The sequence below is a fragment of the Alnus glutinosa genome, chromosome 5, assembly GCF_958979055.1.
Source record: "Alnus glutinosa chromosome 5, dhAlnGlut1.1, whole genome shotgun sequence".
In the NCBI taxonomy this organism is placed as follows: domain Eukaryota; kingdom Viridiplantae; phylum Streptophyta; class Magnoliopsida; order Fagales; family Betulaceae; genus Alnus; species Alnus glutinosa.
Window position 1 is genome coordinate 7,091,871 of NC_084890.1, and position 11,997 is coordinate 7,103,867.

The following is an 11,997-nucleotide window of genomic DNA, read 5'->3' on the forward strand; positions in this document are numbered from 1 at the left end:
GCATATTTGAATATTCAAAGAGCTATTCTAAAATCGATTGTTAGACCGGGCGGCCTTTTTATATTTTTCCCTTAGCAACTTCTTTAGCATAATAGAAGAACACGTGTTTAATTAGTTCAATTCTAAACTATAGCATAGATAAATTTAGGAAATTATAGCCAAATTGGCAATTTTTGTTGAAAACAACCACCTAATCATACTCCAACTGAAAAGCTGTCTACTCGATCGAAATGGAGAGGATCATGGAACCATCCAACCTAGCATCCCTTGCTATAAGTTATAATTAAAGGGTGGATTAGTTAGCCGTTCATGGTGCACCCTAAACCAAAATCACTCGACCAAGAATGACTCAAACGAACTATAGCTACAGCCTACACCACAGCAACCTCTTAACGCGGGGTTGTTCCTCCATAAAAAGACCATGTCTTTCTTCTTCCTCTCCTTGACTCTCTTTCCGGAGAAGTTCCAAATAGTGCCTGTCCACTCAGCCCGAGTGCTACGCACGTAATGTTTTCCTTTGATCACACGCAAATTCACTTGGATTTCTATTAATTAATTAATTGTTTTCTTCACAAATTAAGCTTAGACTAATTAATATTGTCTTGTATATTTCCATATTAGTTAAACCCTATTGGAGTCATCTGATCACCAGAACGGTAAAACAAGTTTTATGGTCTTTCGTCATCATCAACATCATCATTCAAGACTTTATAGGACTTGGTTTTAGTCATACGCCATGGCTACAGGGAGCTGCTGCGGTTTGACACCATCGCTGTTTCCTCGCAAGCCATATGGATTTGATCAGGTAATAATCTTTTTTTTTTTTTTTTTTTTTCCTGCTTCGATCGATCACCTGTTTCTTCTTTGTACGTATCTATATATGGTGCTGTCTTGATTATCATGGCCTATTACCCACCTGTTTACATAGAAGGTGAAATGAAATTCCATGTGATCAGTTTCAAAGGTCCTATATAATATTGATCCTCTCAGAAAAATATTCACTTGCCATTTTATGAAACGAAAGCAAGTTTCTCAGACAATTCGTCACGAAGGTGTTCCGAAAATACGTCGGATCGATCCATTTCTAATTTGTTAGAAAACATGCAATGTAACACAAAGAGTGATTATTCATCTCCGATTCTATGTCTTTGTAATTCAATTATTTATAGGTGTGAGTGATTAATAAAAAACTAAGCATAATTTTAATTTTAAGTCAGCAAACGGAATTCGATTATAGCAATATTCTTTGACACGAAAAAGAGTACTGCTGCAGGCAATGAAACGCTATGAGAAACCCAAGAAGCTATCCAAGAATCCGAAGGAAGAGCAAGGCATGACAATAGGTAGCAGATTTGGTTATACCTGCAGCAACTTGATTTTGTTGATGGAGCTCCGAAAGAAGATCATGACCTTTCGGGACATCATTGATCTACCTCCATGCGATGGCTCAGCATCCATAAATGAGGTATATATATATATATATATCATTCCCAACTTTTCTTTTGCAACTTATGACCTCTTGTCTTAAGTTTTGCTGCATTTGGTATTTTGGTTAGTCTAATTCCTACGATTTGTCTTCTTACAGCTGGTGATGGGCACAATGCAAGATCTCCAAAAGTTTTACCCTGAAATTATGCCAAGTAATCGACTGTCAGAAACTAAGGGAGTATCTGTAGATCAGGTTCATCATTAGTTATATATATATATACCAACAACTGGCTTGAAGTATGCGCCTAATTAATGTAACTCCTTGATTAATTACTAATCTGTGACATGTTCAAGCAGGGTCTAGCTTACTTCGTCGGGGCTTTGAAGTCTATTGGAGATTCATGGATGTTGAATCATGGTTGGATGGACAAATTTAATTATAATTTATCATCATATAAGGAGAACATCAGTCCTGAGGAACTTGGTATGTTATACATTATCATAGGATGTAGTCGGCAACATTCTCTTACCTTTGGCCTCTGGTTGCTGTATTTCTGTTTGTATTTATAGTTGAGTAAGGCTTAAAATAGAAAATACAATAAAAAAATAAACAGAAAATATTACATAATAAAATCAACCTAACAAGGGAATAACTCAGTCAGACAAATATCATATATTCTGAATATATTTTGCTCTGTTTTCTTAAATTCTGCTCTGTTTTCTTCGTATTTTCTGTAATCCAAATAAAACCAAAATACTTGACCTCCTTGATTTTTCGCTTGTTGTAGTTGAGTTTGTCGTGGAAGCACTGGATTGCATGATTAAGATGGCACGAGAAAGGTTCGATATCATGGATGAAGATGACCAGAAAAAGGACAATAGTAACGCATTTGATAAAATCTTGCTGGAGTCCTATTCAGACAACAACACCTCCTGCTGTCATTCTCCAGCTTCTCCAGTCACCCCGACCTCAGTACTTTCAGATCAATCATCCACTGCTTATACGAAATCTGGAGAGAAAGCAAACATTTCCTATAACCCACCTATTCTCTGGTCTCTCAGAGTTCGAGCAGTGGGAAAACTGAACCAAGTTGATGCAAAGCGCCTCTCACTCAACACATTATCAAGTGTAGGAGGCTGTGATTCCAGCGCTTTGAGTGTAAACAAAAAGGTTGATGAACCAATGACACGGGTGGAAGAAAAGAGCAATTTTGGATTGACAACTGCCAATCATGAAACCAGAGATAGACCAGAACTTCCATCAAATGCTGTACCAACCAGACTATACCCTCCTCCGCCACCACCGCCACCACTACCACCCATGGCATCACAAACAATAAAAGCAGCTCCACCTCCTCCGCCGCCCATGATGCCTTCTAAAGGAGTAGCACCGCCTCCTCCGCCGCCCATGATGCCATCTAAAGGAGTAGCACCACCGCCACCGCCGCCCATGATGCCTCTGAAAGGATCAGTGCCATCACCATTACCCATGCCACTTGCAAATGGAGCTGCATTTCCACCACCTCCTCCACTTGTTGGAGCAAAATCCTTGCGCCCCAAAAAAGCAACTACTAAATTGAAGAGGTCATCCCAAATGGGTAATTTGTACCGGGTTCTTAGGGGGAAAGTGGAAGGATCTAATCTTGACGGTAAATCATGTAACGGGAGAAAGAGTGCGATTGGTGCCTGCAGTGCTGGTGGAAAACAAGGACTGGCTGATGCTCTAGCAGAGATGACAAAAAGGTATGCCTTTTGAAGAGCCTCTAACAATAGAAAATCTCTGTAAGTGAGATCTAACGCTTTAGATTCTGATACCATATTAAATCATCACTTATCCAAAAAGCACAAGTTTATAAGAATGGTGAATTTAATGAAAGAATATTGCACAAGAGAATGAAAGTCTCAACGATATTTCTCTGTAGTTTACATGTCTATATACACACACTGAGTTTACATGGAAAATGACAATGAATAGCAACTTTCCTAATCTAGAGGATTGACTGCATGTCTGCAATGTACGAATTGCCTTTGCTGCATAGTTGATTGCTGTATATACTTTCCTTGTGTGGTTGCTTGCCAATAGTGAGGTCTCGCTTGATATGGTTTGATTGCATGATTTGCGATGGTCTTAATGAGTCATTGATTGTCGACATCTCTGCATGTATGGAAGGTTTTCCTTGATCTGTGGTATCCTTGACAAATTAATGCTTGATTGGAGGGTTCTCTGTAAGGCATACTATGAGCTGTTGGTTGCCTTGGAAGGAAGGTTGCAGCATGGTGAGCTGCAACCTTTGTATTTGTAGGATTTTGGTTAACATCCGCTCTCAAGCGAATGGGAGGGGGACAAACCATGAGCTTGTTGCGAAGGAGTTGAAATCAGGAGGAAGCCAGTCCCTTAGTAAAGATATCGGCTGGTTGGTCATAGGTGGAGATAAATCCAAGGCTGATGTCTTTGTTCAAGCCCTTTTCCCTAATGAAATGGTAATCAACCTCTATATGCTTAGTCCTAGCATGATAGATAGGGTTAGAGGCAAGAGCCATGGCACCAAGATTGTCACACAGAATAATGGGAGGCGTGGTGAGGGGAAGATGAAGGTCTTTGAGTAATATGCGAAGCCAATATAGTTCAGTGGTAGCCATAGCCATAGCCCGGTATTCGACTTCCGTGCTTGAGCGAGCCACAACAAGCTGCTTCTTAGCACACTAGGAAATGAGACAAGGGCCAAGGAAAACACCAAAGCCAGTGGTGGACAGGCGATCATCAGGATCATCGACCCAATCGGAGTCACAGTAGGCTTGTAAAGTAAGAGGACCTGAAGTGTAGAAGAGGCCATGGTCGACTGAGCCTTTCAGATACCGGAGAACACGTTTGAGGGCTGTCCAATGAGTTGATGTAGGCGAGTGGAGATGTTGACAGAGCTGGTTGACTGAATAGGTGATTTCAGGGCGGGTGAGGGTGCAATATTGTAGGCCTCCAACAAGATGTCGGTATTCAGTGACATCCTCAAGTGGAGTGCCATCCAAGGAGGATAATTTGGATCCTGTGACGCAGGGAGAGCGAGAGGATTTAGCACCAACCATCTGGGCTCTATGTAGTAAGTCTAAAATGTATTTAGACTACCGTAGGTGAAGGGATTTGGCTGTACGTTGCACCTGGATACCAAGGAAGTAGCTCAGCTCACCGAGGTCTTTCAGCGCAAAATCTGTCTGCAGCTTGGCAAGGAGAGTGACAATGACACTGCTATGAGTTCCTGTAATCAAAATATCGTCAACATATATAAGGAGAAACAAATGAACAGCTCCTTGATGAAAGAGGAACAATGAGGTATGAACTAGCAACTGAGTAAACCCAAATTCTAAAAGTGAATCGGAAAGACAGTTGAACCAAGCACGAGGTGCTTGCTTAAGGCCATAAATGGCTTTGTGGAGCTTGCACTTGTGGTTAGGAAACTCTGGATGGGCAAATCCTTGAGGTTGAGTCATATAGACATCTTCTTGCAACTAGCCATGAAGGAAGCGTTGGAGATGTCCAATTGTTGAACGGACCAGTTGAAGTGGACAGCAATGGCAAGGACAACCCGGACAGTGGCTGGCTTGATCACAGGGCTGAAGGTCTCTGTGTAATCAAGTCCACAGCGCTGATCAAAGCCTTTAGCTACAAGACGCGCTTTATAACGCTTGATGGAACCATCCGAATTTTGCTTGAGCTTGTAGATCCACTTATTCTGGACTGCATGACGACCAACTGGGAGAGGGCAGAAAGACCATGTATTTTGAGACAGGAGAGCATCGAACTCCTGATTCATGGCATCACGCCATTCTGGGGACTTGGAAGCTTCGGAGAAGCAGGTTGGTTCTGACACAAGGGTGCTGTGCAAGGCCCGTAGGGGGTGGCAAGTGGAGTAAAAAAGCTGGAAATCAGCGTAGCTCTTGGGCCGGAGGGAGCTTGTCTTTGAGCGGGTGACCATCTGATGAGAGGCTGGGAGGGATGGGGCAGCTTGGGGTGATGTAGTTGCTGGAACCACCTGCAAAGAAGAAACAGAAGCAACATAATGTGTTAGGGTCTCCAGAATCAGAACTAGCAGGGGAAGGAGGAGAAACTGGAGAGGAGGCAAGACTCCGAGTAGGAGAGGACACAGATTGTGTTGGAAAAGCCAGTGGAAAAGGAGGGGATGTAGCTGGATTATGAGGGGCAGAATGTGGGATGAAGTTGTCGGGCAGCTAGATGACAATGGGTGGTGTCTCAGGTGCTGGAATCCTGGGAGGAGGAAGAAGAGATCGAAATTGGGCTGGAAACAACAGTTCATCAAAAACCACATTCCGGGAAAGGTAAACACGATGAGTAACCGGATCAAGGCATCGATAGCCCTTATGGTGGGGGCTGAAACCAATGAGCACACATTGCTTTCTTTTAAATGCAAGTTTATGGGGATGGTATGGACGAAGTAGGGGATATGCAGCACAACCGAAGACACGAAATAGTGAGTAGTTGGGTGAGCGCTGAAAGAGGTTGGAGAGTGGGGATTCATTAGACAGCAAGGGTATGGGCAGCCGGTTGATAATATAGGCAGAGTGTAAAAAGGCATCAACCCAAAACAAATTAGGGAGATGAGATTGAGCAAGGAGTGATAATCCCATTTCCATTAGGTGACGGTGTTTACGTTCAGCTAAGCCATTTTGTTGGGCAGTATGGGGACAAGTTCGTCGATGTAATATTCCATGCAGTGCAAAGAAATCAGAAAATGTTTTTGAAACAAACTCGCCTCCATTATCAGATTGAAACTGTTTTATTTGAGTACAAATCTGATTCTCAACAAGAGCTTTAAATTTGACAAAGGAAATGAAGACATTTGATTTTTGAGCTAGGGGATAAACCCAACAAAAGCGACTAAAATCATCAATAAAAACGACATAGTAGCGACAACCACCAAGAGACACGAATGGGGACGTCCAGACATCTGAATGTACTAACTCCAAATGGGTTGTTGTAACCCGAGAAGAATGAGCAAATGGCAGCTGCTAGGATTTTCCATACTGACAGAATTCACAAACTGAATTTTTATTCGGACGGGATGAAACTGGTAGATGAGTGGTACGAAGGACACAAGAAACCACATCAGATGCTGCGTGGCCCAATCGAGCATGCTATGTATCAAAGGAGGCAGACACACCAAGCAAGGCGACGCAGATACTAGCTTTATTAGGAGAACAGTGTTGCGGATTTATTAGATAGAGGCCATTGACGCTTGGGCCTTCAAGGATGGTTTGGCCCGTCAGGTTTGCCTTGATAAGGAAATGAGTGCCAGTTAGTATAAAGAAACAATCATTATCAAGACAAAAACGATTAATTGAAAGTAAATTGGCAGCAACATTAGGATAGTGAAGAACACGGGTGAGAAGGAATTTGGAGTGAGGTGTACGAAGACAGGTGGAACCTGTGTTCTGAAATGGAGACCAGATCCATTACCCACTGCGACCGTGTCTTGTCCATGGAAGGCCTGCTGAATAGAGAGTTTTTCCAAATCAGCAGTGATGTGGGCATTTGCCCCACTGTCAGCATACTAGTCGTCTTCAGCTAGGGTGTTATTCTGAGCAACCATGGCAGCCAACTGAGATGGTGGATGATAGCCCTGAAAGGCGTAGTTCATGCAGTGATAGCAGTCTGGTGGCTTTGTTTGCCACAAATCTGGTAGGCAGCCCTTGGAGCAGGAGAGTCGGATTGGGATGTTCCTGCAGAAGCAGTTCTTGGTGGAGCATACTGCCGGGGCTGCTGGTGTGGGGGACGGGCATCCCTCCTTTGTGTATTGGAGAAGGATCCACGTGACTTCCTGTGGAAAGTAAGAGAGGAGTGCTTTTTGTTAGAGAACATAGCAAAAGAAGTGTTACCGGGAGGAATGGAGTTGTTCTGATTCTCCAAAAAAAGCTTGTGAGAGAGCAATTCAGCCTGAAAGTCCTCAAATGACATGGAATTGTTGCGTGCAGCAACTGAGATTGAGGTGATAAATCGTCCATAGGACGCATTGAGGCCACTAATCACATATGAGATCAGATCGTCTTCATCAACTGGTTTGCCTACAATGGCAAGTTGGTTGGCCAAGAGCTTGGTAGCTTGAAGGTAGTCAGAGCACGACTTGGAGCCCTGGTGAAGGTGCTAGAGTTGACGCTTGAGATGGGCAATCTGAGATCGAGGTTGCGAGGCAAATTTGGTGGCAAGGTATGCCCAGACCTCACGAGAGGTATTGAGGCCATAGACCATGGAAAGAACCTTCTTGGTGAGAGTGGCATTAATCCAACTCAAAATACTTTGATCCTTCTTTGTCGAAGTGGAGAAGGCAGGGTTGACCGTGAGCGTCACATTCCCTTGATCATCAAGGAGAACCTGAGAGGGGCATGATTCGGAACCGTTGATAATTCCCATGAGATCATGGAGGCGTAGGATTGAGAGAAACTAGCTGAGCCACATGTGGTAATTGGGCCCATCCAGTTTGACATAGACAAAAGTGGTAACATTTGGAAATGTGAAAGTGGGTGGTGTAGAGTTTGGTGGGGAGACAGGGGTTGATGGTGGGGGAGTGGCAGGGTCGAGGGAATCAGTGTTGGTGGAAGAGGCCATGGAGGGTGTGGGGGGAAAAAAAAATTGTGATAACAAGATGCTAAAGGATCGAGACAAGTGTTAGCTTGGTTTAAAGCTATGATACCATGAAAGAATATTGCACAAGAGAATGAAAGTCTCAATGATATTTCTCTGTAGTTTACATGTCTATATATACACACTGAGTTTACATGGAAAATGACAATGAATAGCAACTTTCCTAATCTAGAGGATTGACTGCATGTCTGCAATGTACGAATTGCCTTTCCTGCATAGTTGATTGCTCTATATACTTTCCTTGTGTGGTTGCTTGCCAATAGTGAGGTCTCGCTTGATATGGTTTGATTGCATGATTTGCGATGGTCTTAATGAGTCATTGATTGTCGACATCTCTGCATGTATGGAAGGTTTTCCATGATCTGTGGTATCCTTGACAAATGCTTGATTGGAGGGATCTCTGTAAGGCATACTGTGAGTTGTTGGTTGCCTTGGAAGGAAGGTTGCAGCATGGTGAGCTGCAACCTTCGTATCTGTAGGATCTTGGTTAATATTTAATAGTCTAATTGTTATTTTAACGAGGGCAAACAAATTGCTATTGTAACCTACTATATTATCCATTGTTATTTTTCAGATCAGCATACTTCCAACAAATTGAAGAAGATGTTCAAAAGTATGCAAAATCAATAACGGACCTGAAGCTTACCATTAATACTTTCCAAACAAAGGACATGGCTGAGCTGATCAAATTCCACAAAACCATTGAATCCATTCTTGAGCATTTAACTGATGAATCACAGGTCACTATAATATGATCGAGCTTCTTCATTTAAGAGTCTGTTTGAATTTGTGACTTTAAAAAATATGATTTAAAAATAGCTATTTTTAAACATGTGACTTGATAAAGCGATTTTTAAAACACTTTTAAGCTTTTGATAAAATCGAAGTTTAGCTTTTAAAAATGTCACAGTTTAGCCTTTAAAATCTTACATTTTAAAAAGGAAAAATTACAGTTTAGCCCCCCAAATTACTACTCGTTTTGCGTTTAGCTCCAGAAACTGCCAATACTCCGACTCCCGCCCCCCAAATTACCAAAACCTTTAAAAAATACATCATTTGGCGAAATATTCCCCATATTACCCCTGCCACGTGTCATTTTTTAATTAAAAAATATTTTTTTAAAAAAAAAACTAAAACCTAAAAAAAAATAAAAAAGTAAACTAAAAAAAACTTAATTTTTTTTTTTAAAAAAAAAATAAGGAAAATAGGGTGGCCTCGACCATCCCAGTGGTCGGGGGGTGGCTCACAGGCCACCCCGACCCCTGGGGGTGGCCGCGCTCCACCCCTAGACCCCCTTGGGGTGGCTTTTGGGCCACCCGAAATGGATTTCAAGGTGGCCTGAAAGCCACACCTTTGGCTCGGGGGGTGGCGCGTGGCCACCCTTGGGGTCGGGTGTGGCCGCCCGGCTACCCCCAGTGGCCGAGAGTGGCTGTGCGCCACCCATTGAGCCCTAGGGGTGGCGTGCGGCCACCCCCCTCACCAAGGAGGTGGCTCAGCAGCCACCCCAAAACCCCATATTTTCTATTTTTTTTTTAAAAAAAAAAAATTAGTTTTTTTAGTTTTTAATTGAAAAATGACACGTGGCAGGGGTAATATGGAGATATTTTGCTAAATTGGGCATTTTTCAAAGGTTTTGGTAGTTTGGTAGGCCGGAGTTGGAGTGTTGGCAGTTTGTGGGGCTAAACGCACAACGGGTGGTAAATTGAGGAGCTAAAATGATATTTTCCCTTTTAAAAACACATTTTTTTACCTACGATTTGAAAACAAATATTTTTCTACACTTTTAGATCCGCAACTGTTAAAAAACGCACTTTCAAACGATACGTTTTTTGCAATTTAGTTTAAGATTGCACTTTAAATCTGCAAAATTACTGTGTCAAACACACTCTAAATCCACTGGTACAGTACCCACTAATGTCCCCGCTGTTACTTATGATCATGAGATGCAATACTTCAAGCTGTAGGTGTTAGGAAGGTTCGAAGGCTTCCCTGTAAAGAAGTTGGAAACGTTAAGGACAGCAGCAGCCCTCTACTCAAAGTTGGATGCCATAGTCACTGAACTGCATAGTTGGAAGATAGTGGCTCCCTTGGGTAAGCTGCTTGACAAAGTTGAATGCTACTTCACTAAGGTAATTTCGGTTTTCAGAGTCACACTCCTTTGTAATGTTATCTCTTCTCTACTCAAATGAGTCAAATTCATAACCAACCAAAAGAAAAAAAAAAATCTAATCTTCAGATCAAAGGAGAAGTGGACGCAATAGAACGAACCAAAGATGAAGAGTCCAAGAAATTTCAGAGTCACAATATTGATTTCGACTTCCATATCCTTGTAAGAATCAAAGAAGCAATTGTAGATGTTTCCTCAAGCTGCATGGAGTTGGCTCTAAAGGTAGTTCAATCAGAATATTAAAATGCCCAAAAATACGACGTTATTTGGTTCTCGTTGTTTCTATTACGTTGCTTGCTAAACAACGCTAAATATAGAGTAGAGAATTCAAATTTGTGTTGTTTACTGTTCCAAAAAACACGAATTGCCGTGTGTTTTTTTTGTAGTGATTGAGGTTTTATGGATATAATCCAGGAGAGGAGGGAAGCAAAGGCATCAGAGAATAAAGAACCAGGACCGAAAAGTGACGCACGAACAAAGGGATGTGCCAAATTGCTGTGGAGGGCTTTCCAATTTGCATTTCGGGTCTATACTTTTGCTGGTGGACACGATGATCGAGCTGACAAGCTGACAAGAGAATTGGCTCATGAAATAGAGAATGATCCTCACCACCAGTGACTTATTTTCTACTTTCGTGGCCACTTCAAAAACCACACAATAATATATTCCAGACATATACTTTACATATTTTGTGAGATATCTGTCGAAACGATGTTCGTGCTGAAGGCTGGCATCTGTGTGCCGGCCATGTAAATCCTACAATATATGTTTTGTTAAAATACATAAAATAATTTTGAAAAAAAGATCAAATTGGTACTTCAATCGAGTTTTTTGTTCAAAAACTGACGACGCACCACGTGTTAATCTCAGATGTTGACACGTGGCACTATATAAAAAAAATAATAATATTAAAAAAAAAATATTAAAAAATTAAAAAAATTGAAAAAATAAAAAAAGGGGGTGGTTCTTGCCCACCATGGGGGTGGCCGGCCACCCCCATTTTGGCCAAGGGGAGCCACCCCCTTGGCCGGTCTAGGTTGGCCAAACCACCCCCATGGGGTGGTTCGGCCACCCCTTGACAAAAATAAAAAAGTGAAACTTGTGACACATGTCAGCGAAATAAAAGTGAAACTCGCTCCCCAGCCAGCCTTCTATAGCCCCTACCAGTGCCATCTCAGGTATGGGAGGAAATTTCTCTTGATTTTGTAGACGGATTACCGCCTTCAACAGGAAAAACCACAGTCATGGTCGTAATTGACCTTCTTACCAAATATGCTCATTTCATAGCATTAGCTCATCCTTATACAGCAAACAAAGTTGCTGAAGTTTTTATCGCCAACGTGGTCCGTCTTCATGGAATGCCTACAGCAATGGTAAGTGATCGTGATCCCATTTTCTTGAGCACTTTTTGGAAGGAATTTTTCACGTTACAGGGGACTCAGTTGAAGATGAGCTCCGCATACCACCCACAGTCCGATGGTCAAACAGAGGTGGTAAATCGTTGCCTCGAACAATACCTCTGTTGTCTTTGTAGTCAACACCCCAAGATATGGGCCCAACAATTACTATGGGCGGAGTACTAGTATAATACGACTTTTCATCAGTCGTTGGGAACCACGTACTCCCTTCCAAGCACTTTATGGACGCCCAGCCCCAACGGTAGTTAATTATTTAGTGGGAGTAGTTGTAGTGGATGAAGTGGACAAAGAGTTGAAGGACCGGGTTCAAGATCAGGCCGGCCTGGTGGTGGCTC

At 42.3% G+C, this 11,997-nt stretch overlaps 1 protein-coding gene across 2 annotated transcripts; it reads left to right on the top strand.

The window, feature by feature from the left end:
* The first annotated feature begins 621 nt into the window (after positions 1–621).
* LOC133869895 (uncharacterized protein At4g04980-like) lies at positions 622–11,066 on the top strand. 2 transcript variants are annotated; one of them, XM_062306989.1, is made up of 9 exons: positions 622–805; positions 1,274–1,465; positions 1,586–1,681; positions 1,786–1,912; positions 2,217–3,171; positions 8,652–8,817; positions 10,042–10,206; positions 10,314–10,466; positions 10,659–11,066. In XM_062306989.1, exons 1-9 carry the CDS (start codon positions 737–739, stop codon positions 10,860–10,862), a joined length of 2,127 nt encoding a protein of 708 aa, XP_062162973.1. In that variant the 5' UTR covers positions 622–736; the 3' UTR covers positions 10,863–11,066. The 2 variants fall into 2 exon arrangements, with proteins under 2 accessions (XP_062162973.1, XP_062162974.1); XM_062306990.1 differs by having other exon boundaries at positions 10,631–10,769.
* Positions 11,067–11,997: the final 931 nt, after the last annotated feature.